This window comes from Peromyscus eremicus, chromosome 1 (genome assembly GCF_949786415.1).
Source record: "Peromyscus eremicus chromosome 1, PerEre_H2_v1, whole genome shotgun sequence".
In the NCBI taxonomy this organism is placed as follows: Eukaryota; Metazoa; Chordata; class Mammalia; order Rodentia; family Cricetidae; genus Peromyscus; species Peromyscus eremicus.
The window spans coordinates 18465688-18488598 of NC_081416.1; the positions used below are offsets into that span (position 1 = coordinate 18465688).

At 43.0% G+C, this 22911-nt stretch overlaps 1 protein-coding gene across 1 annotated transcript in view; it reads right to left on the reverse strand.

Moving 5' to 3' along the window:
- The window catches only part of Abcc2 (ATP binding cassette subfamily C member 2), a 74937-nt gene that overhangs the window by 31447 nt on the left and 20579 nt on the right, over positions 1-22911 (reverse strand). Inside the window, exons 3-15 of the mRNA XM_059253748.1 lie at positions 17315-17440; positions 15849-15983; positions 15554-15661; positions 14978-15033; positions 13419-13653; positions 10652-10815; positions 9088-9265; positions 6391-6645; positions 5421-5486; positions 3678-3815; positions 3020-3166; positions 962-1046; positions 56-122 (exon numbers count right to left, since the gene is read on the reverse strand). Coding sequence (XP_059109731.1) covers positions 56-122; positions 962-1046; positions 3020-3166; positions 3678-3815; positions 5421-5486; positions 6391-6645; positions 9088-9265; positions 10652-10815; positions 13419-13653; positions 14978-15033; positions 15554-15661; positions 15849-15983; positions 17315-17440 — 1760 coding nt within the window. The remainder of the gene's footprint in view (positions 1-55; positions 123-961; positions 1047-3019; positions 3167-3677; positions 3816-5420; positions 5487-6390; positions 6646-9087; positions 9266-10651; positions 10816-13418; positions 13654-14977; positions 15034-15553; positions 15662-15848; positions 15984-17314; positions 17441-22911) is intronic.

A 22911-nucleotide genomic window follows, 5' to 3' on the forward strand; every position in this document is an offset into this window, starting at 1 on the left:
AGGTAGGGCAGGAGGGTCCCAAGAAAGCTAGAAAAAAGGAAGGGAACACACTCACTCCCGGATTGTGGCGTCCAAGTCCCGGTCCCAAGTGAAAGAGGCGTCTGAAAACTGCACAGCTTTATCTGTTGAGAGGTGAAGAAAAAGCCCTCTTTTAATTACATGTAGGTCCTCATGTGGCCAGTCAGCCTCCCCTCAGTGTCTCTGTCTCTTCTATCAGCCCAGACCACCTCCGTTAGGTGCTTGAGCTTACACCAGCAGGAGGCAAGGAAAGTTCCCAGGATGAGATTGGAAGTGGCCCTGCCTATTGAGACCCAAACCAGATCTCAGATTCCTTGGACCTCCAGATGCCCTGGCACCCCCACTCCACACATACACCCTTGGCCCTCTGTTACCTAGTCCCCTGTGTGAGTTCTACTTTATCTAAGCCCTCCCCATTTTGGACTCCAGATCTACTGTTCCATCTGGCTATGGATGCTTCCAATTCAGAACCCATGAGTTCTTTCACCCCCAAGCTACCTTCCCAATGCCTACTCCAGCCCAACTTCTGTTTTCCGGGTCACTTGCAGGAGTCCCTGCTTATCTCAGAATAACTAACTGTGTTTCTCTTTGAAATCGGGCTAAGCACTTTTCTTTAGGTGAGAACATAGTTTGCATGGCTTGTTATACAAGCCTAATCATTTTTTTTGGAGACAGTGTTGCTTTGTGTAGTTTTGGTTCCTGTCCTGGATCTCACTCTGTAAACCAGGCTGGCCTCGAAGAACTCACAGAGATCCACCTGGCTCTGCCTCCCGAGTGCTGGGATTAAAGGTGTGTGCCACCGCCACCCCGCAAGCCTAATTAATTTAAGATGGATTCCCTAGCTCTTCCTTTTCAGTAGTTGCTGTGGTTAAGCTCCTACCTATAAGTAGTCTGGTGTCAGCACTATGAATAACTTGTGGAAATAATTTCAAAATTTGTTTACCAGAATTGCGGACATGGCAAATGGCGGATGTGTCCAAGTCATCCCCTCCCAAGTACTTCTCTAACCGTTCCACAGAAACACTGGCCTAAGAAGAAGGATGGACACAAGAGATTCTAAGAATAAAACATTCAGTAACACAGCCCACACAAATTGGACTCCAGAGTTTTTGTTTGTTTGTTGTTTTGTTGGTTCATTTGGTTTGGTTTGGTTTTTTAAGATAGAGTTTCTCTGTGTAGTCCCAGCTGTCCTGGAACTCACTGTGTAGATCAGGCTGGCCTTGAACTCAGAGATCTGCCTGCCTCTGCCTCCTAAGTGCTGGGACTAAAGCTTGTGCCACCACCGCCCCACATTGTTTTTTGTTTTGTTTCAGCTTTTTGTTTGTTTTGTTTTTGTTTTAAAGAGAAATTTGAAGACTATGAAGTTGGGTAGGTAAGGAGATGGGCGAGAATCTGGAAGGAAAAGGATGTACTCAAAATCTACTGAATGAAATTCTCAAAGAATAAACAAAAACATCATTAAGAAAAAGAGTTGGCCTTATGGAAATAAAACTAAGGGGAAGAAAAAGAATTCACTAACAAAACACAAGCAGGAAAGTGATTCTGACTTTGTTATTAGCCACAACTTTGCTACAGTTGGAACCTCTTGACCACTACTGTAAACTCAACCACACCTCAGCCCTGTAAGCCATCCCACCACACCTCAGCCCTGCAAGCCATCCCACCACACCTCAGCCCTACAAGCCATCCCACACTAGACAGAAGTATATAAAGATAGTATTTCAGCTTCATAGACTCAGCTTTCAACTATATGACTATTTCTCTCCAAACTTTGCTCTTATTTCCAGAAACTACCACCTTCTTCTATGATGGAACCCTAACTTCTACCTACTTCTGATAACAGGGCCCAGTCTTGCCCCTATTTGATTGAGTCTATGCCGTGATGAATCATCCATCCAATATTATAGCTGGTCTACTACAGTATCCTCTAGAGAGGAACTGGCCAAAGATTAAACTTCAGCTGGTCTAAGTACTGGCAGAGCACTCTGAAACTGCTAGAACATAAGGACTTGGGAGGTTTTCAAGGAGCACCCACTTGAGTGTTTTTCATTGTCCTTCCTATCTTCTAGGAGAGCTGTCATGAGATTGTTTCTCACAGATAGCCAGCCTCTGAGGAAATACGAAACCTCATCTGTGGATCTAGCTGCTTCATGGATCAACACCTCAGAAACAGAATGTCCCACTGCCCATGCTACAACACCATCAGTCCCTTTTTGGTCTGGTGTTAACTCTGTGTGACAAGGAGCCGAAGGGAGTGAGCACCTTTACTGATCTTACTTTTGCTGTGTCTGCAATAAACTGTATCTAAAAAGAGAGTGCTGTTTCCTCACTTTCTTTATTCCTCTAAGACAGAAGGCCTTCTCTTTGCACTCAGTCCTTCTTATGGCCAGGGGTGTCTGAACCCGGCTACCTCTCAAACGAATGCAGGTTGGCTCCACACCCCAACATTCTGGTACTGTCATCAGTCTGCCATCTGCCCTCTGGACTTCCTCTTGAGGTCTAGTCCATGGCGACTATGTTCTCAGCGACTATGTTCAATTTTCAGAGCATAAGACATTGCCTCAGGCCCAAGTTTACTGAAGTTAGCTTGAGGCTCCCAAACTTATTACTACATAGGTTCATGCAAAGACAGGGTCTTTTCCTTTATGCCATATTTACCTAATGCTATGTCAATACCTCAAGAGCTGTAGGAAAACAAGAGAGAAGCTAGTCTGGGAAAATGGCTCTGGCCAGGCATAATCATAACAGTCTCACTGAATGCTTTGTAAGACTGTCTCCCTGTGAAGTGGATGAGGTTAGTATGACTATCCACATTTTAATAAGAGAGCCAAATAAACTGGGGCTCAGAGAGCTTGTGATTTTACTAAGATCAATGCACTGGTCTCCAGAAACCAGACGAACTTTTAATTTAACAATCACCAGAGGGTGGGCATGAGATACAGCAGGCTAGTAATCTGCACTACAATGCAAGTGAGCGGCTGGCAGTGAAGCTCTTCTGTACCTGGAGCATTGAAGAGGTCACCATGGGGAGCATGGTGAGAGGAAAGCGCAGGACATTGAAGAGGGTGATGGAGGTGAAAGCCTTCTCTGCATTCAAGACGTTGTTGCTGTCCACCATGACGTAAACAGAAAAGGTAATCACAGACACCTAGGAAGAGTAAGGCCGTGAGAGATTCACTACTAAAATGGTCCAAACACCTTTGCGCTAAGTTTCAGGAACACTGTATATAAGAGTTGAAGGAATGTTAGGGATTATCCCAATCTCTTCAGATTACCCATAAGAACACTGATCCTATTAGAGGAAGAGCTATCTCTTCCAAGGTGACAGTCAATTAATGGTTTGCTGAGGTCAGAGCTTGGGCCTTCTGTCTCTTTGACCACACCCACATCGCTTCCCCATAAAGAAAAGTCCTCCTATGCAAGTCATTCTTGGAGACCATATTCATAATGAACGTTCTGAAACCTCACTAGTGGCTACCAGATCACCCAACAGTATGTAAAGGGCAGAACTGGAGTTGGGATTGGAGGGATATAGGAGTTTGAGAAAGGGGAATAAATTCCCCGAATCTAGGGATCAACTCGATAGGTGCCTGGAATCTATTAGGAATAGACTTCCCTTTTCAGAATGTGACCTCAGTCCATACGCCTCTTCTACTCACCAGGATTGGCGTTAATTGCAAGAAGAATACCATCAAAGTCTGAAGCTGGCCGTATAATAGCAAATTCTTGAGTTCTTTCTTCCGAAGGCCATGGACTTGGTCTTTGAATGAAGGTTCCCAGGCAAAATACTTCAGGATCTAATGGGTCAGAGAATAGCAAAATTCACATTGTTGCCTGAAAGGGCACCAAGTACATATGGTCTACCCTTATTTTAGGGTAAGTTACCAAAAATTTGGATAAATCTAGAAATCTGGATTATAGAGAGGTAGCTTGTGTTTATTGACAACATGCTATATGTAAAGCATTTCACACACATACTTCACTTAATTTTTTTTTTTTGACAAACTGTCCTAGTTTGCCTTTCTAAATAAATTTGCCAAGACACAGAACTTCCCATATTAAAGCTTGGAAATTTCTGAGCAAATCAAGGTGAACTAGTCATCCCACTTTTGTAGAGTATTGTTTCCATTCAGGCAATAAAAAAAAAAAAAAACAGGTAGAAAGAAGCTCTGTGGAATGGTTCACTAACAGAATGGGTCAAGGAGGTGATAGAATGTCTGATCTTGAAGAAACTGGAACAGTTTCAATGGGTCTGACACCACTGGACTCCATGGGCACCTGCAATCACATGCACACACACACACAGACACACCCACACCAACACCCCCACACCAACACACCCCCACACATACCCACACACACACAGAGGGAGAGGGAGGGAGGAGTAGAGGGAAGGAGAAAGAAATAAAAATAAATATTTTCTGAAAACAAACAAAACCAAAACAAAAAACCAATGGCCGTGGAGGTCATGCCTCAGGGGACCCACTACCGTTGTTTTGCTAATGGACATGTCAAGCCCTTCTTAGTGCTACATTCACACCCACACACTGGCACTGCCCTCAGCCTTGGCCAGTGAAACTTCTCTTTGCAGGAGGCAGCAGTTACTGCAGAGACTCACAACTAATCAACGAGCTAAGAAAAAGTGACGACTGAGTGCTGCTCAGCCCTAAACGGTGGTTCCCAATCACTGCCCCTCAACCCCAAGGCCCAGGGGACATCACGAAGATGGGCCAGAACAGCGACAGAGCCAGAGGATGGGAAGGTGCCGCAAAACACCGCTTTCTATTCCTGACACGGACACTGCGCTCATGAACTCACACAGCTGTCATGATCATGCTGAGCCTGGCAACATCTCACCACGGGTAGAGGAGGAGCTGTAGGTAGTTAATGTCCTGGGGGAGGGAACCATTTTTCTTCCGGTGGTAAATTTCCATCATTGAGAAAATAACTCTACACTCACATACATATAAATAATCCTAGTTAAACTCAGTGGGTTATATATTTTTTAATAAGAGGAAATTAGAGGGGGGGTGTGTCTAGAAGAAGAAAGGGTTCAGAGGGAGTAGTAGAGGATAAGAGAGGGGATGGTGTGTATGTGTGTGTGTGTGTGTGTATGTGTGTGTGTGTGTAACTGTAATCAAATTTTGTTATTTATAAAATTGTTAGATAAAAATTTATTTTAAAATATTTCTACAGTAAAATGTAAAGACAAATCATTTAGGATAAATAAATAGAAATCAAGGTTCAAGAGTATCTGGAAGGGGCAGGGACAGAAGAGGAAACAGAAACTTGTGGGTAAAGGAATCAGCAGTCGTGCGACACTCAGCAGCTGAGTCCCTTGTCTGTCTCTGCACCCAGAGGATTTCCTCTGCTTGGCTTTTTTTTTTTTTTTTTTTTTTTACCTTAATTCCATTGAGAATCTCATTCATGGTTTTTAACCGCCTGTCTTTATACTTCATATTTTGGACCTGCCAAGAAAAAGAAAGGCAAAAAACAATGAGAGAAGGCCCAGGTTTGCTGCTAATGGCAGGCCCTAGTGGAAGAAGTGGGTGCCATTTTATCAGAGCCTGAGGTGCCCAGTGATGTCATTGATTTCTCTCCAACGCTTCCTGTTCCCCGTTCTGTCCCTTCTGTCCCTGTCCTCTTTCTGACCCTGGAAGCTGCCAAGCTCGTCCTACCTGCCCTCCTTCAGCCTTTGCCTGACTGTGCTCTATCCCCGGGTAGTTCTCCCCTGCTCTTCCCAAGGCTCATGCCTTCATTGTCAGGACATGTCACTCAGAGTCCGGCTTTAGATGGCACCTCAGAGGACTCCTTTGACCTCCTATTGAAAACATCTACCCACTCATTACCACTTTCCACTCAGTTCTCTGTGTAGTTCTCAGCAGGACTTGATTATTTTTGTCTGTCTCTACCCTGAAGCAGAACACCGTATCATGAGAGTAGGATCCTTGTCTGACTTCTTGCTGCGCTCTTGGCAAGACATGCAATAGAATTTTAAGACAATGTTTGCTACTAAATGAGTACGCGACTCCTGGCATGACTGTCTGCTTGGAGGGTACCACCTGGTAACTGTCAGGACAAAAGCGGAAAGTTGGGGTTACCCATGTGATGGCTAGTGTGGTTGCTTTATTTTGCTATGATGGAGAACAAGGTTTTAAAAATCACTTCTGAAGGAAGCTCAGCAGAGCTGGGGAAGAATTATATTCTGGGTGGTCGGAGGCCAAATGGGAAGTTAGAAAAAGCCAAGTACATTTAGGGTGGTAGAAAGTCTCCCATGAGCTTTTCCCTCCCCAAGTTCCCTCTAAGAATTAGTAGCATAGGCAGAGTTTAGATGTTAAAGAGGTGCATGCACACAGGTGACCATCCCTTTACCTGAATCTTCCTGTTCTTGGTAGCCAGTACTGCATTCACTGGGATTAGGAGAATCATTAACCCAACACCTGCTAAGACTGAAGGTCCCAACTCTCTCCACAGGAAGAAGATGGATAAGGCGATCTGTAAAACACTTGACCACACCAAGTGCATGTAGTTGGTCACATCCATTAGCTTCTGGGAATCCACAGACATCAAGTTCACTGTTTCTCCAATGGTGTACTGCCTCCTGGCCAAGTTAGACAGGCTCAGTGCCTAGCGATAAAGATTAGGATTGGGGTTCAGCAGATAAAACAAAAGACAGTGGGGAGCAGAAGAGGACCTCAGGAAATGAGAAAACAACAGAAGAACGGGCTCCGTATGGACATAACTGCTCTATGGGACCAAACCTTAGCACAACAGTGTTAGCTCATTTTGACCACTTGTGCCTCTCATTTTCACTTTCATTAAATCCCACCCACCTATACACTGCTTTGCCCAGAAAATTCCCATCTATCCCTTGGTATCAACTTAAATGCAACTTTCGAAATGACTCCCCAGATTCCCAAATTTACAAGAGTTACCTCTTTTGTGTACCCTATACCATTCTGTAGTTAACTCTTTCTTTCCCTTAATTATAAAGAATCATAGTTATTTTATTTTTCTATTTATTTATCAGATGTAAACTGTGAGGACAAGGTCTACATTTACCCATTTCACTATTGTATCATAGACAATTCAATCCTGGAGAATGGGAGAACATGAGGAAATTAAAGATGGAAGAAGAGAAGGGGTAAGTCAGCATTGTTGATTCTTGCCTTGTAGACTTAACGTTTTTATTATGTTTTATTTATTTATTGTGTGTGTGTGTAATGGAAGGGTCCCTCAGTCATCAGCTTGGTGGCAGGCATCTTTACCTGCTGAGTCACCTCACCAGCCCCCTTTAGGCTTTTGATATAGCTAACTTATATTTAGCCACAGTCTTACAGAGTGCAAGCATTATTAAGGAGGACGCGGATTTTCAGAATAGAGAGGAAAGCTGCAGAGGTCACACATGTGAAGTAACGTGCTTTCTCTGCTGTTCACAGGCAAATTCTACACGCCTGAATCTCACAATACAGACTTTCTGCCTTCACGTTAGGGAGATCAGGAGACTGATACTCACACCTCTGCCCCTTACTACGCCTTACAGAACTGGCTAGAGTAGCTTACACCTGTAATCTCAGCACTCAGGAGACTGAGGCAGGAGGATTGCTTGAAGCTAATAGCTAGACTGGGCTACATACTAAGTTCTAAGCCATCCTGAACTACAGTGTGAGATGCAATATATTGGTTGGTTTTAGTGTCAACTTGCCACAAATTAGAATTTTAAAAAAGGTAGAGAGCCTGTCCTGAGTAACTGTCCTGGTTGCTTTATTTGATTGATATCAGGTCCAGGGAGATGACTGAGGAGGTAAAAACACTTGCTACCAAGTCCGTCAACCTGGGCTTGATCCTCAGAACCCACATGGTGGGAACCAGCCCTTGCAAGTTGTTCTCTCAGCTCCACCTACCTACACACACACACACACACACGTCTACACACATGCCTATACACACATGCACACACACATACCCCCACATTTACACACATACACACACACATTTACTCACATATACATACATATACACATACATACACATGCACACAAATAAATGTAATTTAAAAATGTAAACCATCTCAAGCAAATAGAACATCTCCCAAACCTGTAGAACCTGATCAGTAATGAGAGAATGTAGTTGAAATAAGTAAGTAAATAAATAGGCAGAGGAAGGTTTGGTATCTGCTAAGACAGAAAAGGGGATGGCTAGGCTGGGGATGTAGCTCAGTGGTAGCATGTTTGTGTAGCACACAGAAGGTCTCAGTTCGATCAGCAGCATCCCCAAAACAAAACAACAAACACAAAGAGAAGAAAGAACCAGAAAAATAAGTTTCTGGGGAAAATATATTCTTGGGTGATGGGGCCATGACTCACACAGCAATTTAATCCACTGTTAAGATTATAATTTGGGACAAATATACCAGGTCTTTAAACCCATGCTAGTAAGTATTTGAATGAAATGTTGATGGTCAGGGGCTGGAGAGAGAGATGGCTCAGCGGTTAAGGGCACTGGCTGCTCTTCCTAAGGACGTGGGTTCAATTCTCACCATCCATATGGAGGCTCACAAATGTCTGTAACTCCAGTTCCAGGGGATCTGATGCCCTCGTCACCTCATCTCCCATATGGTGAACATACATGCATACAGATAAAACACCCACACACAGAAAATAAAACTAAAATGGTTACAAAATGAGATGTTGATGGTTCTGAGCGTGTGACCCTCGGCGTCTTCTTCTCTGACTTTATCTTATTTTCTGAGGCTCTCCATTTGGTCAGGAAAGGCAGGAGAATGGTGTCTGAGCCTTCAGGGCTGAAGGCAGACCCTGGGCAGCTTGCTAGCTTCTCCACAGGATGCTCAGTAGCATGAACACACTTCATTTTTTTAATTTCCAAAGAAGGATTTAAGGAAACTTTATAACTAATCAACACTAAGTGTTGACATTAATTTTCATTTCTATTAAAGTTTCCTCAATCTTGGAATAAATGTTCACATTTATTAAGTGGTTTTTTTTTTCTTTGGTTTGATTCTTTTCTTTTCTTTTCTCTTTTTGGGCTATCCGTGACATAATTGCTTACCTTCTTATATACCGAAGCCATGAGCGTTGTCCGTACACTCATTCCCAATAAGAAACACAACTGAAAATAATACTGGAGGCAGAAGGACTGGATGAGCGTCACAGCAAACATTAGGATCGCAGAGCCATATCCAAGCCACGCGTATGTGTTAGGATCGCTCACAAAGGCAATGAGGAATCTGCAGGAACCAAACCAAACCAGGGGACACTCACTCATTAGGTCTCAGGGCTCCTCCTTCTGCTCACGCACAGCCAAAGCCTCACTCTTGCTCTATAGGTAACAAAACAACCAAAATTGTCCCCAACACAAGCTAAAGTCACCTGACAGGAGCGAACCTTAATGAAGAAAATGCCTCCATAAGATCAGGGTGTAGGTGGGCCTTATGAATTTATTTTTTTATTTTTTATTTTTTGGTTTTTCGAGACAGGGCTTCTCTGTGTGACAGCCATGGCTATCCCAGAACTCACTTTGTAGACGAGGCTGGCTTGAACTCACAGAGATCCGCCTGCCTCTGCCTCCCAACTGCTGGGATTAAAGGTGTGAGCCACCATGCCTGACTGGGAATTTTTCTTAATTAGCGATTGATAGGGGAGGACCCTGCCTGTTGTGGGTGGTATCATCCCTGGGCTGGTGGTCCTGGGTTCTACAGGAAAGCAAGCCATGGGGAACAAGCCAGTAAGCAGCACCCCTTGATGGCCTCTGCATCAGCTCCTGCCTCAACATCCCTGCCCTGTTTGAATTCTTGCCTCAACTTCCTTCACTGCTGGAGTATGATTAGAAGCATGAGCCAAATAAACTCTTTCATCCCCAACTTGCTTTTGGTCATGGCATTTCATCAAAATAATAATAACCCTAAGATATGCAATTCCAGAACTCAGGGACTAAGGGAGAAGAACTAAGAATTTAATGTCAGTCAGCCTGGGCTACATAGAGAGACTCCAAAAATGAAAAAAAAAATAGATCTTTAGAGAAATCTCTTTCTGTCTATCTCTGTCTCTGTCTCTGTCTCTGTCTCTCTCTGTCTCTCTCTCTCTCTCTCTCACACACACACACACACACACACCTGCTACTGTAATGTTTCAGCCCTGTCACAGGGCATGGCAACAGTCAATTCATTTTTAGACAAGGCAAGCTCATGCCCAGACAAGGCAAAGGGCTCTCTAGCTGGTCCACACAGTGGCAGATTCAAAGTCCCATCATGAGCACCCTGGACCTCTAAAAAAGGTGCTGGCTATGAAGAGATGAGTTTATTCACTCTACTGAAGCATGCTGCCCATCTCTGAAATGTGGCTCAGTTCATACTAGTTCTGTTTGACAACAAAGAAGTCTAACGAGTCTGTGGCCTCCTCTTAGGAGAGGGACACGGAAAAGAGAGGGGCCTACGTGTCATCTTAGATCTTGAAAATGGCATTGTGCTTTTCGTGTACACAAGGCTGGGAGGTGGAAGAAATGCAGGAGTGCTTTTCAAACACAGGCACGCAATGACCACTCTTGCCTACATAGACACAGGGCAGGGGAGGGCAGCAGGGGCAGCCAGACAGGACAACAAGTCCTGGACACTCACTTCAGTATCTGAGGATTCAGAAACAGAAGAATATCATGGATTAATTTCAATATAAATGATTTCAAGATCACCACATAGAAAGTTTTGAAGAGGGACTTGATCAGCCAGGATTTGGGATAGTCTTTTGTGGTCCCAGACTTCTTTTTCTTCTTTTTAGCTTCTTCCTAGGTACAAAACCAAAGACAACCATGTCCACAAAATTGTGCGGTGTAAGCCTCATAAGACTGTGCTCTGAACGGCTGCAGGCTCCAGCAGGGCCTAGGAGCCCCCCCCCCACCCCTTCCCCGTCCTCTCTGGACAGCTGTAATCTTTCTTCACCTCCTTATTGCTGCCTACCTTCTGGCGTCTTTCTCCCCCACCTAACTCATACCATAATAGCCTTTGGGTTGAAAAGCAGACAACTAAACTAGAGAGAACACATCATAAAGATAAGCCCAGACACTGGGAATCCCCATACTCAGGAGGCTAAAGCAGAAGGATTATGGATTATTAATTTGAGGCCAGCCTGAGCTACACATTGAGTTCAAGGCCAGCCTTAACTACATAAAAAGACTGTTTCAAAAACTCAAGGTCTGAAGTTGTAGCTCAGTATGTAACAGGGCCCCAGCCCTTAGCACAACTGTCTCTATGATGGGAGTACCATACAGTCCCTAAAACTCAGCATGCAGGCAGTACCACCTGCTGTGGGATGGTCTGTATGTCAAATGTGTTGCTGATTGGTCAATAAATCACTGATTGGCCAGTGGCCAGGCAGGAAGTATAGGCGGGACTAACAGAGAGGAGAACTGAGAGAACAGGAAGCTGGGTAAGGGAGACACTGCCAGCCGCCACCATGACAAGCCACATGTGAAGATGCCAGTAAGCCACAAGCCATGTGGCAAGGTATAGATTAATAGAAATGGATTAATTTAAGCTGTAAGAACAGTTAGCAAGAAGCCTGCCACGGCCATACAGTTTGTAACCAATATAAGTCTCTGTGTTTACTTAGTTGGGTCTGAGTGACTGTGGGACTGGCGGGTGGCAGAGATTTGCCCTGACCGTGGGCCAGGCAGGAAAACTCTAGCTACAACCACCTGCCAAAACAGAAACAAAGACCTAATTCATCCAAGTCCATAGTTCTGGGAAAGTCTCTAAAATGTACATTTTAGCCTTTGTACTTCCACTTCTGGCTAACTGTTCTTGTTAACTGAAGTGTGTCAACCCAGAACATGGTTTTTGTGCTTAAAAGCTCAGCCTGAGGAAGGCTCAGTGCCACACTGGGATCACAATATATAGATAGATATGTAGAGAGAGATTCATACTCTAGAGAACCCTAAGTAATACCAAGTCCCACTCTCAGGATCTTAGAATGTGCCCTTCTTTGGAAAGAGGGTCTGTGTGAGTGTAAGCAAACTGGTCCTTAGACTGTAATCCAGCATGGCTGGTGTCCTTATAAGAGGAAAAGAGACAGGGATGAGATGGTGACAATTGAGACAGCGAATGGGATGATGCACCCACTAGCCAAGGAAACCATTCTTCCCTCCATGTTTCAGGGAGAAAATGACCCTACTGGTAACCTCAATTCAGATTACTAGCTTCCAGTGCTTGGGGATGATACACTTCCCCTTCCTCTTCCCACTCCAACACACCATCCTCCTCTTTCTCTGTGTGTTTGTGGTCCTGGGAATCAAAGCCAGGGTCATCAACATGTGAAGCCAGCACTCTATCGTCCTTCCGTCTCTCCTCTGCCCTCATTTCCTTCCCTTCCTCTCGATATCCTACCCCAGCTGTTCTCAAGCTCCTGATGCTCCTGCCTGAGCTTCCTGAGGAATCACTGTACCATGCTTGTTTTTAGTTTCTTAATCGCATTTATTTCCCTCAGCATATTGATTGTCTTATTGCTTTTTTCCCTAGTTCTCTAAAGATGAGCTTTCTGTCAGACTTGTTTGTTGTACCCATTACCCCAAATAAACACACATCTGTGCTCAGTAAATATGTTTGAATAAATGAGTCAATATGTTAGCTACTAATGCTGACTTCTAATACAGTGCAGTTTCTAGTAATAATTTTGTGTGTATATGTGGGGTGTGTGTGTGTGTGTGTGTGTATGTGTGTGTGTGTGTGTGTGTGTGTGTGTGTGTGTGTGTGTGTGGAGAGAGAGAGAGAGAGAGAGAGAGAGAGAGAGAGAGAGAGAGAGGGAGAGAGACTGTTTGTGTGCGAGAGTACAGGTTGTAGGTGTGCCAAAGTGTACACCTGGGTGTCAGGACAACCTTCATGTGTTGGTCTTGGCCTTGGCCTTACCTTGTTTGAGATAGGGTCCCTTCCCTGCTGCTTAAATCTGATTAGCTGGCCTAAGAGTTTCGGCACATTTTCCTGTCTCCACTCCCCATTTCCTGTAGGTACCTAGAATTATAGATGCACATTCTACTGTGTCTAGCTTTTATGTAGGTTCTAGGTATTCAAAGTCAGGCCCCCAGGCTCATGTGGAAAGTGCTTTTACCTACTAAGCCATCCATCTCCCTAGCCCTAGTAATGTTATTATTATTATTATTATTATTATTATTATTATTATTATTATTTTCATTGTTATACTGTGAAAATTTTCAAATATATCCGAAAGGAGAAACAACAGTATATTATACATCCACGCATCCATCACTCAGGCATTACAAGAACTGTGCAGTGAAAGGTATAGAATAGTATGAAAATGTGAAAAAATGTCAGAAATGACACCGCTTCTTGCCTGGGGCATACAGCACATTCACACAGGCACTTGTGTTAAAGTTACCAGGACAAGAACATCTTGGCTTTGACTCTGGTTCTTGTCCAAACCGTGTAGTGTGGCATCAGGGTTCCGCTGGGACTTCTTCTGCCGCCGCCTCTGAAGAGCCTGCTTGGCTTTCTGCAGGTCCTTTGTCATGAACGATTCAAACTTGCTTACGACTGACTTTGTTTGAAGCCCTTCATCAACATCCAAGATATCTTCTAGTGTCAACGGATGCTTGTAACCTTTCAGAACAGTGCTGGAACAAGAATGACCCACAGGCTGAGACCCTATGTGCTGTATCAGCCCGCCTCTATCAGAACCTAGCCTGCGGATCTGAGAGAGGGGGATGACATTTTGGATGTCTCTACTGCTCCGCTATCTCCGTCTCCATCTCCTGGCCCTTTAATCTAACCGAAGAGTGGGGAGAACACAGAGACAGCAGACTGTGTTAGAAGACAACATGGGAAAGAGAGGGGAAGAGGCTCGACTGGGTCAAAAGTCAAAGGTGTCACCTCCTCCTGCCCTCGCTCCTTCTCTCTACACTCCGGCATCTCCCTGAGGGACCTCTCTGATGCCCTTAGGAAATTTAGCCAATCTCACAGCTGCCTTCATACTGTATTTCTAGATTGTGACTCTCCAACTCAGGGCTTGAGAACATGAGTGGAACATTAATTACATCTTTATTTGTAACAGCTCATAACTGAAATCCAGCCTTTTCTCCTAATCTGAGCAGAATATGGTGTCTTTGTTTCCAAGAGAAACCATAGATGCTTTCATGGCTAACCTAGACTCATCGCTACTTTCAAATTATGATCCTTATGAGATCTATCATTAGATGTTTAAATTCAATGAATTGATTTTAAAGTATATTCGTTACTATATCACAAATGTGTCTTTTTATTTTAATTTTAATATAATTTAATTTGAAGCGTTCATTGTGTGTATGTGTATGTATCTGTATGAGAGTATGTGTACATGTGTACAGGTGCCTGTATATGCCGGAGGCATGAGATCCTGCTGGAGCCTGAATTACAGGTAGTAAGTGAGCCACTTGATATGAGTGCAGGGAACTGAATTCAGGTCCTCTGAAAAAATAGCAAGAATCTGAGCTGTTGAGCCATCTCTCCACCTCCACAAACTTACTTTTTAAATATTCTATGTTTATAGTCAGTGTCCAATGTACGTAAAACATTTATGGACCTCACCAGCCTTTCAGAGGCTCTACAAACTACGAAGACCACAGATACCTGTTCTAGACCCTCTGGTAGCACAGGCTGCTGTGTTTTCTTTCCCTGCAAGCCTGTACCACACCACCTGCCTCCAAATCCCTCCTTTCCTGTCTTGCTGTCTCCTTTTGTTTCTCCCACGGAACTCTCAGGCTACCAAAAGTGATTGCCTTCCAGTTTCTGTTCCTTATCCTAATCAATCCAATGAAGGGGCTGAATTAAACTAACCTAAACTCTCTAAGAGAAGAAAAATGGAGGCCACTGGAGGCACTTTTAAAAAACTGAGTTTTTCTTCACTTTCAGAGAATTGAGCATATAAAGATACAGATAACCCATAATCCAGGCACTGCCTACCTGTCAAACCAACTAAACGTAATGCTACTCAGAAATGAAGCCGTGGATGATGGATTCTGAAAAATATAAAACGTTGAAAGGTGAATAAATTGGAAATAGGAACTCTATGGGACTCTAAAATCAGAAACTGCTTTTCTAGACATGGCTTTAGAGTCTAGCTGTTATGCTGATGTTGGCTGGTCTGCATGCATTTGGAGGCTTGAAAGACCAGATTTTCTGGCAAAGATATATGAATTAGCTGTCTGTGTGGAATATTTCCAGATGAACATGGAAGTCGGTGTTTCCACATACTTAGCACTCTGTTTCTTCATATATATAAAACACTCTATACCACTATCTAAAATTTGGGACCAATCGTGTTTCAAGTTTTGAAGTTTTTCCATTTTGCAATATTGTACCGTCTTTTTGAAAGCTTCAAACTTGGGGAATTTTGGATATTATACTTTTGGATCAGTGATATTCAATCTGTCCCTTATTGTGGGCTCATGAGACCTCCATGAAACTCAGACATCTCCAAACTACTTATGCTTGGGTATCCTCCAGTAAATAATATGAAATGAATATAGTTAGTCTCACATTTGATAAGTCACTTGGTTCTGAAAAGGCTGAAAGGATAAGGATGATGATCTGGAACCCATAGGAGACGAAGAACAGGCAGGAGTAGGCCATGTTAGACTTGCTGTCCTAAGGATAGGAGGCAAAAAAAAAAAAAAATGAGTTGTTTTTTTTTTTTAATCAATCCATGTGCACCAGTGCTTATGATTAAACTCTTTGATACAATTCTATCCTGGAACTCAGATTACCTGAGGCCATTTTCTTTGACTCAGAAGATGCCCAGAAGTGCCTTATCATCACCTCCTTTCCTTCTTACCTGCAGGAGTGCTCGTATCAGAGTTTGAAATTGGAACGTGCCACAGAGTATTGAGAGAATCCAGAAGAGGGACAGGAACCATGAGTTCTTCTGTATGCACCACAGCCTGCTATGTTGGATCACCAGAACCAGGAGCTAGAGGAAAATGTATATGAGACTCTGAAGCACAGTGTTACCACCAAGGACAGAGGAGGAGAGTGTCAGGGAACACGGAAGAGAGGGGACCTGAAGCTAAGTTGGCCAGGCAGAGGATACATGAATGTCAGATTTACATTTCTTCCTTGATGCTATTGAATCCTGTTTCTAGTACTTCATCTCTACACTTTGGTGAGAAGTTAGCAAGAAAGCAGAGTGTTACAACTGAATTGTAGTGGAGTTACTTTAGGAGTTATGAAAACCTTTTCAGGACACCAGGAAATTAGCAGCAGGCAGTAGTCAGGTTGAGGAGGCAGATTCTGGTGAATAGGTACTGGTCGACTATATCTTGATTCTGTAATACTGGTCTAAGAAACTCACTTTTCTTTAAAATCCCTAAGCCTTGCCTGTATCATTTCACACAAACATGTTGGTTCCTTTACCTAGTGCTGTGTTAGCAAACTACTATTCTGGAGGGAGAGAAGCCATGATCTGCAGCAATGGTCGATTGACCGGGTGTAAAGAGTGCTGCTGTGGTAGACTGAATGTCCAAATGAAGAGTTGGGGGGGGGGGGCGGGGATCAACCCAGTCAGCGCTGTATTAGCCAGCTCCAGAACACCACTGTCTGCGCAGTGATCACAAAGATCCCTGGGGAGAACTGCCAGATCATGTTCCTGAATGAAGGCACGGTAAGGGGGCTCCAAGACTGTACCGAACACGGAAAAATCTAAGCTGCTCATTTTTTGAGAAAGTTTGTCAATCCAAATAGTTTTGTGTCAGTTTCCTCTTTTAATATGATAGCAACTATTCAATAGTTTCTTTTAAATACTATATGCTCCTCTCCCCCAAATAAAACATGCCTGCAGGAGAGACAGTAGCTTCCTTCTTTCTTTTCTTTCCCTTCTCTCTGTTTTGAGACAGGCTGGAGTGAAACACACCACCCGCTGGATTGCAGGAGTCTATCTCCTGGTTCAGCGGTTTCTGTTATCCAACTTGTATACAGCTTTAGACTCAGTGATCTGATTATCCATCAGCCAATTAAAAATCATATTTACAACATTTAAAATTGATCTTACATCATGAAAGTTAGATCTCATCTGTGGTCCTTAGATGGCAAGAAACGTGGGAGTAAAAATTGGAGAAGGTCCCATAGATTAGAATTCAGAACAAGAAGAAGGTTTTTCACTCCTTTAAAATTAAGCAACATTTCTCTGTAAATTCTTGTAACAGACAGGTGAAAGTGGACTTAATTCAGTACTCAAAGAGTGCATTTCAGCTGTTTCCGGGTTAAGAGAAGGATAAACGGGGAGGAAGTGGTACTGAACCTTACCCATGTGCATATGTAGAGGATTGGATTAGTATATCTAACGGGAGTAATTGTGGCTTGTCCAGAATCTTCTGTGAGTGCAAGAGCCAGGTCTATGGCTGCTACAATGAGAAGAAACAGGACGAGCACCTGAGGAGAGACAAGACGCGTTACTGTTGAGGCTCTCGGGACCTCTCACAATGGACGAGAGTACACAGTGATTCAAATAACACACTTAATAAGTATTTCTAGTGTAAATACCCATACATAATTCAAGTAGGAACCAAATTAAAAGTATGCCACAATAACTGTAACTCCAGCACATGGGAAGTTGAGGGAGAAAGATCATGAGTTCAAAGCCAGACTGGGCTATGTAGTGAGGACACGTTTTAAAACAAAAGAAGCCATAAGTATTTTGATGTGATGATTTAAAAAATGTGTCAATTATTATTGTTGTTGTTACTCCTTTCTTCACAACAGATGCTCACAACTATTAAAAAGGCAACTCCGGGCTGGAGAGATGGCTCAGCCGTTAAAGGCTAGGCTCACAACCAAAAATATAAAAAAGGCAACTCCAGTTCCATTGGATTTGATGCCCTCTTCTGGCCTCTGAAGATACCTGCAGTGTGTGTCGTACACACAGAGACACTTATACACATTTTGAGAAATCTTAAGAAAGAAAGTGGTAAAAGTCATAGAAAGCCACACAGCTGCTCTGTCTTGGTTTCCCTCTGTCTTGGTATTCCCAGGGCAATAGTTCCCAAGAAGCCTGCTAGCCCTGTCATGAAGATATTCAAAGTGCTCCAGGGAAAGGTCCACTTGATTAGGAAATGAGACTGTTTTGTAACAGCCAGTGAGAAACCGAGGACTTCTGCTAACACTCAAGTGGATGAACATCTTAGAAGCAGATCCTCTAGCCAAGAACCTCATGAGAGACCTTAAAATAGAGTCAAGCAATTAGCTCATATGGATTCCTGATCCATAGAAAATATAAGGTAAAAATGTTTATTCTTGGGAGGAATGTGTTCAACATATGATACTTTTTAATTTAAAAAAAAAAAGAAGACAAATATATATGTTAAAGAAAAATGGAGAGAGAGAGAGCTGGGGAGAGAGCTCAGTCAGTAACGTCCTTGCTACCCATTCATGAGGACTTGAGTTTGATATTCAGTAGTCATGCAGAAAAGCTAGGCATAGGCAGTCATGGTGGTGCATACCTTTAATCCCAGCACCAAGGAGGTAGAGGTAGGTGGATCTCTGTGAGTTTTAAGCCAGCCTGGTCTACAGAGTGAGTTCTAGGACAGCCAGGGATTCATAATGAGACCCTGTCTAAAAAAAAAACAAAACAAAAAAAAACTTGATATTACACGCTTGTAATCCCAGCTCCGGGAAGGCAGAAACAGGAGGATCCCTGGGGCTTTTCAGACAGCCAGCTTAGCCCAGTTGGTAAGCCCCAGGTCCCAGTGAGAGACTGTTTCTGAAAGAAACAAGGTGAACGGCTCAAGGAACACCACTAGAGGTTGACCTCCCACCTCCACACGCACACTCATACATGCTTATGTGCATACACACACACACACACACACACACACACACCCCCTATTCTCTAAGCTGTTACTCTGGGAGGCCACTTGCTGCACAGAAACAGAAAGTTATGTACTAAGTATGAAAGGAGAATTCAAACCTAGAAGGACCCTGTAATCTCAGCACTCAGAAATTGAGGAAGGAAGACCGTGTCTCAGGGAAGCCTAGGCTACAGAGTGAGTACCAGATTCCATTTTTAAAAAATCCATTTCAACATTTCAACCTTTTTGATACTCTTCCCTTTGGTCATGGGCCTTTGGTCTTGGCCTCACAAAACCTTTGAAGTTAATATTGCAAAAGACTGCAATTACTTCATCTCAGGTGCCCTCACCCCCAACACCCAGTGTTTTTGTCCTATGAGCTCCTAAAACATTATTCACATTGTACTAAAGACCCACCCAGCACCAATGGGGTTTACTGCTTGTTTTGAGAAGTTGTACAAGTATCTCCGTCTCCAAACGAGGACCTTTTCTACTCTCATCTCCCCTCCTTCCACATCCCTTTCTACTCCCACCTCCCACAAATATAGGAAGAAGTTCTGTGGCCGTAGTTTTGACCATGAAGTGTTTGTGTATACGATGTGTATTCATACAAATGATACAGATGCATGTATCATCACTCTCTGCTTTGTGACTGTAGATTTGCTGTGACCAGCTGCCTGACGCTCCTGAGACCAGGAATTCCCTGCCATGGTCAATTTTACCCTTGAATACAAAATACACTCTTTCTTCCTTAAGTTACTTTTCCAGGCTATTTTATGGAAACAATAGTAAATGTAACTAAGACATCAGCAGGTCAGGTATGCTTTAGAAGAAAAAAACCAAACTATTAATAGTGGCAGATACAATAGGTGTTGTGAGATAATCTTTTTATATACTGGAAAGATGTGTCCCTGCCTAAGGCACCTTCTGATTGGTTTAATAAAGAGCTGAATGGTCAATATGTAGGCAGGAGAAAATAGGTGGGACTTCCAGGGGAAAAAGGAACTCAAGGAGATGAGGCTCGCCAAGACACCAGCAAGACGCAGACCAAGTTGGATATACAGAATGGAGGAAAGATTGAAAAAAAAAAAGCCATGTAGCAGAACATAGGCTAACAAAAGTAGGTTAGTTCAAGTTATAAGAACTAGTTGGGGACTGGAGAGATGGCGCAGAGGTTAAGAGCACTGGCTGTCCTTCCAGAGGTCCTGAGTTCAATTCCCAGCAACCACATGGTGGCTCACAACCATCTATAATGAAATCTGGTGGCCTGCAGGCATACATAATGGCAGAACACTATACATAATAAACACATCTTTTAAAAAAAAAGAACTAGTTGGGAATAAACCTAAGCTAAAGGTCAAGCTTTCATAATTAATAAGAAGTCTCATTATTTGGGGGCTGGAAGCCGACAGGAAAGTCTGGCTACAAATAGCAGAGAAACTAAAGCTTAAAATGCACCTTCAAAAGGCAGCATTGAATGTGAGCTGACCTCACTGCTGCTATGCTGATGTCTCTGCCTGTCCTACAGCATCCACCTTACAGCTCGTTTCTTCCAGCCTACAGTGTGGCCACAACTGACAGATGCTAAATCCCACGGCTACAGTGTGGGCCTGTAACCCCATCCCTGATGGTGGAGATGGGAGGGAGAAGCTGGAGGATTGGTGGGGACTTCTGGCTGCCAGTATAGCTCCAGCTAGAGTGAGAGACCCTGTCTCAAGGGAGTGAGGTAAAGAGTCACAGAGCAGAGACCCCAACATACTCCTCTGGCCTCTGTACTTGCATACACATGTACATACACACTCACTTTCTCTTTCACCCACACAGAATTAATAAAAAGCAAAACATCACTTCATCTAACTAAAATGAAAAAGATGGACAGTAATAAGTCCTGATGAAAATTAGTATCACAAACCTCCAACATTGCTAATGGAACATAAAACGGTATGGGTGCTTTGGAATTTTGTAAGTTCCTCAAAAGATGACTCAGTAATTCTATTTCTAAGTATGTTCCTAAGATTGGAAAGCTCTGTTCACTAAAAAAATCTAATAAATAAATGTTCCTAACAGTATCATTTAATATAGACAAAAGTGAAAACAACTCAAATGTCTATCAACTGATTAATGGGTTAAAAAATGTGGTCTAGCCATATAACATTTTTCAGTCATAAGAATGAATGATGTGTTGATGTACATTATATCATGGATACGTCTTTAAAATGTTATGCTGTGTGAAAGAAGTCATACACGAAAGGGCACACATTCTAAGTCACATAGATATATAATTACATTTATATAGGAAATAGACAAATCAAGCACATCTAGAGACTTAGAGACTAGCAGTAGGTTTGTTGCTGTCAGAGGCTCGGACAGGAGATAGCTAGCCAGAAGGAACTGCTTGAGTTTCTATTGGGGGTGGTGAAAAAGTTCTAGAGTAGCTAGTAATAATGAATAGTAACCTTGTACTTACTATAATAAAAATAAATCTACAAAGAAGTGAAATACTAATTCGCGCTGCAACATAGATAAACCTAAAAATACTTTGTTAAGTAAAATATTAGAGAGTAAAGACTACATATTATATTTTTCATATAGGAAATGTCCTGAGTAGGGAAATTCTATAAACAGCACACAAGTTAGCAGTTACCAGGGACGGGGGTGAGATGGGAATGGGGAGGAAGTGAAGAGTTACAGCTTGGGTTCAGGCTTGGTTTTAGAGTGATGAATCATCTTGGAATTAGTAATGATGGTCATATAATTTTGGAAATACTCTAAAAGTCACCAAATTTCACACCTTAGTTAGTTTTATAGTACATGAACTATAATCTCAGTAATGTTTTTTAAATGATGCACAAAAGTTGCCTGACACCTTTACTAGCCTCTGGATACTGACTTGATGGTTTGCATGGAGATATTGCAGCCATCTTATAATCATACACTAGCTTAAGAGGCTTGACACACTGAGATTACAAGAAAATTGATAAAAACAATCAGCCATATGTTGATGTTTCTGGACTTAATGACTAATTCAACAGAAATGCTGTGGTGAAAGCCCTAACTGATACAAATATATTCTTTGTAGTCTGCTCTGTTGGTCATCTTTTCATCACCATAATAAAACACCTAAGACAAACATCTTATACAATGAAAAGTTTATCTTAACTCATGGTTTCAGCTTGTGGTCACTTGGGCTGGTAGCAGCAGAGAACGTGCCATAGAAGCACCTGGTGGAAGAGGTCTGATCACATCGTGACAGATAAGAAGCAAAGAGGAAAGCTAGGGGAAGGGCCAACATCCCTGTTTCTCCTTCAAGGGCATGTCTTTAAAGATCAGATCTCCTTACATTACCCCCTAATGGTTCTACCAACTCACAATAACACCACACGTTGATGACTAAGCCTTTAACACATGGGCCTTTGGGAGACACTCAAGATCCAAACTACCCCAGAAAGGACAGATAACAGGACACAAGGTAAATGTTTAACCGACATTCCATGTTCACGACTGGTTCTGTTATGCCAGCTGCTCCCTTCTTCCCACACGCCCACTCCGTGACTTAGATCCCACTGAACACATCAATCACTAAAGCAAGCCAAGTGCTCTCTAAAGAACGTGAATGCTGTTGTGGGGAGGCCTAGAACATAGTGGGACTACTGGTACCCAGAGTAAACTCATCTTCACTTCCTCTACATGGAGCAGACAGGTACAGTCTAGGCTGTTTCTCCCCCCAGGAGGGCTGGTGAGGGGACCCAGACAGTTGTCAAGGGCTAAGAGCTCAATATCAGGGTTCCCATTAGGGAGAGGCCAGCTGTGGAGGTTAACACACCAAAAGAAGAGGTCTACCCAGCTGTCTATGTTAACCAAGACTTTCATTTATAAATGCAAATGAAGTTGGGAGATGCTAGGAAATTGTGGAAAACAATGCAAGCAAAGAAGACGGACAAGGTCATTAAACAGAACAACTGATTCTGGGATCAAACAGAAAACAGCAAGTGCAGAGAATTTTAAAACTAATATTCTAAGACAGATTTGAGAAGACACTGTATCTTTTAAACAGGT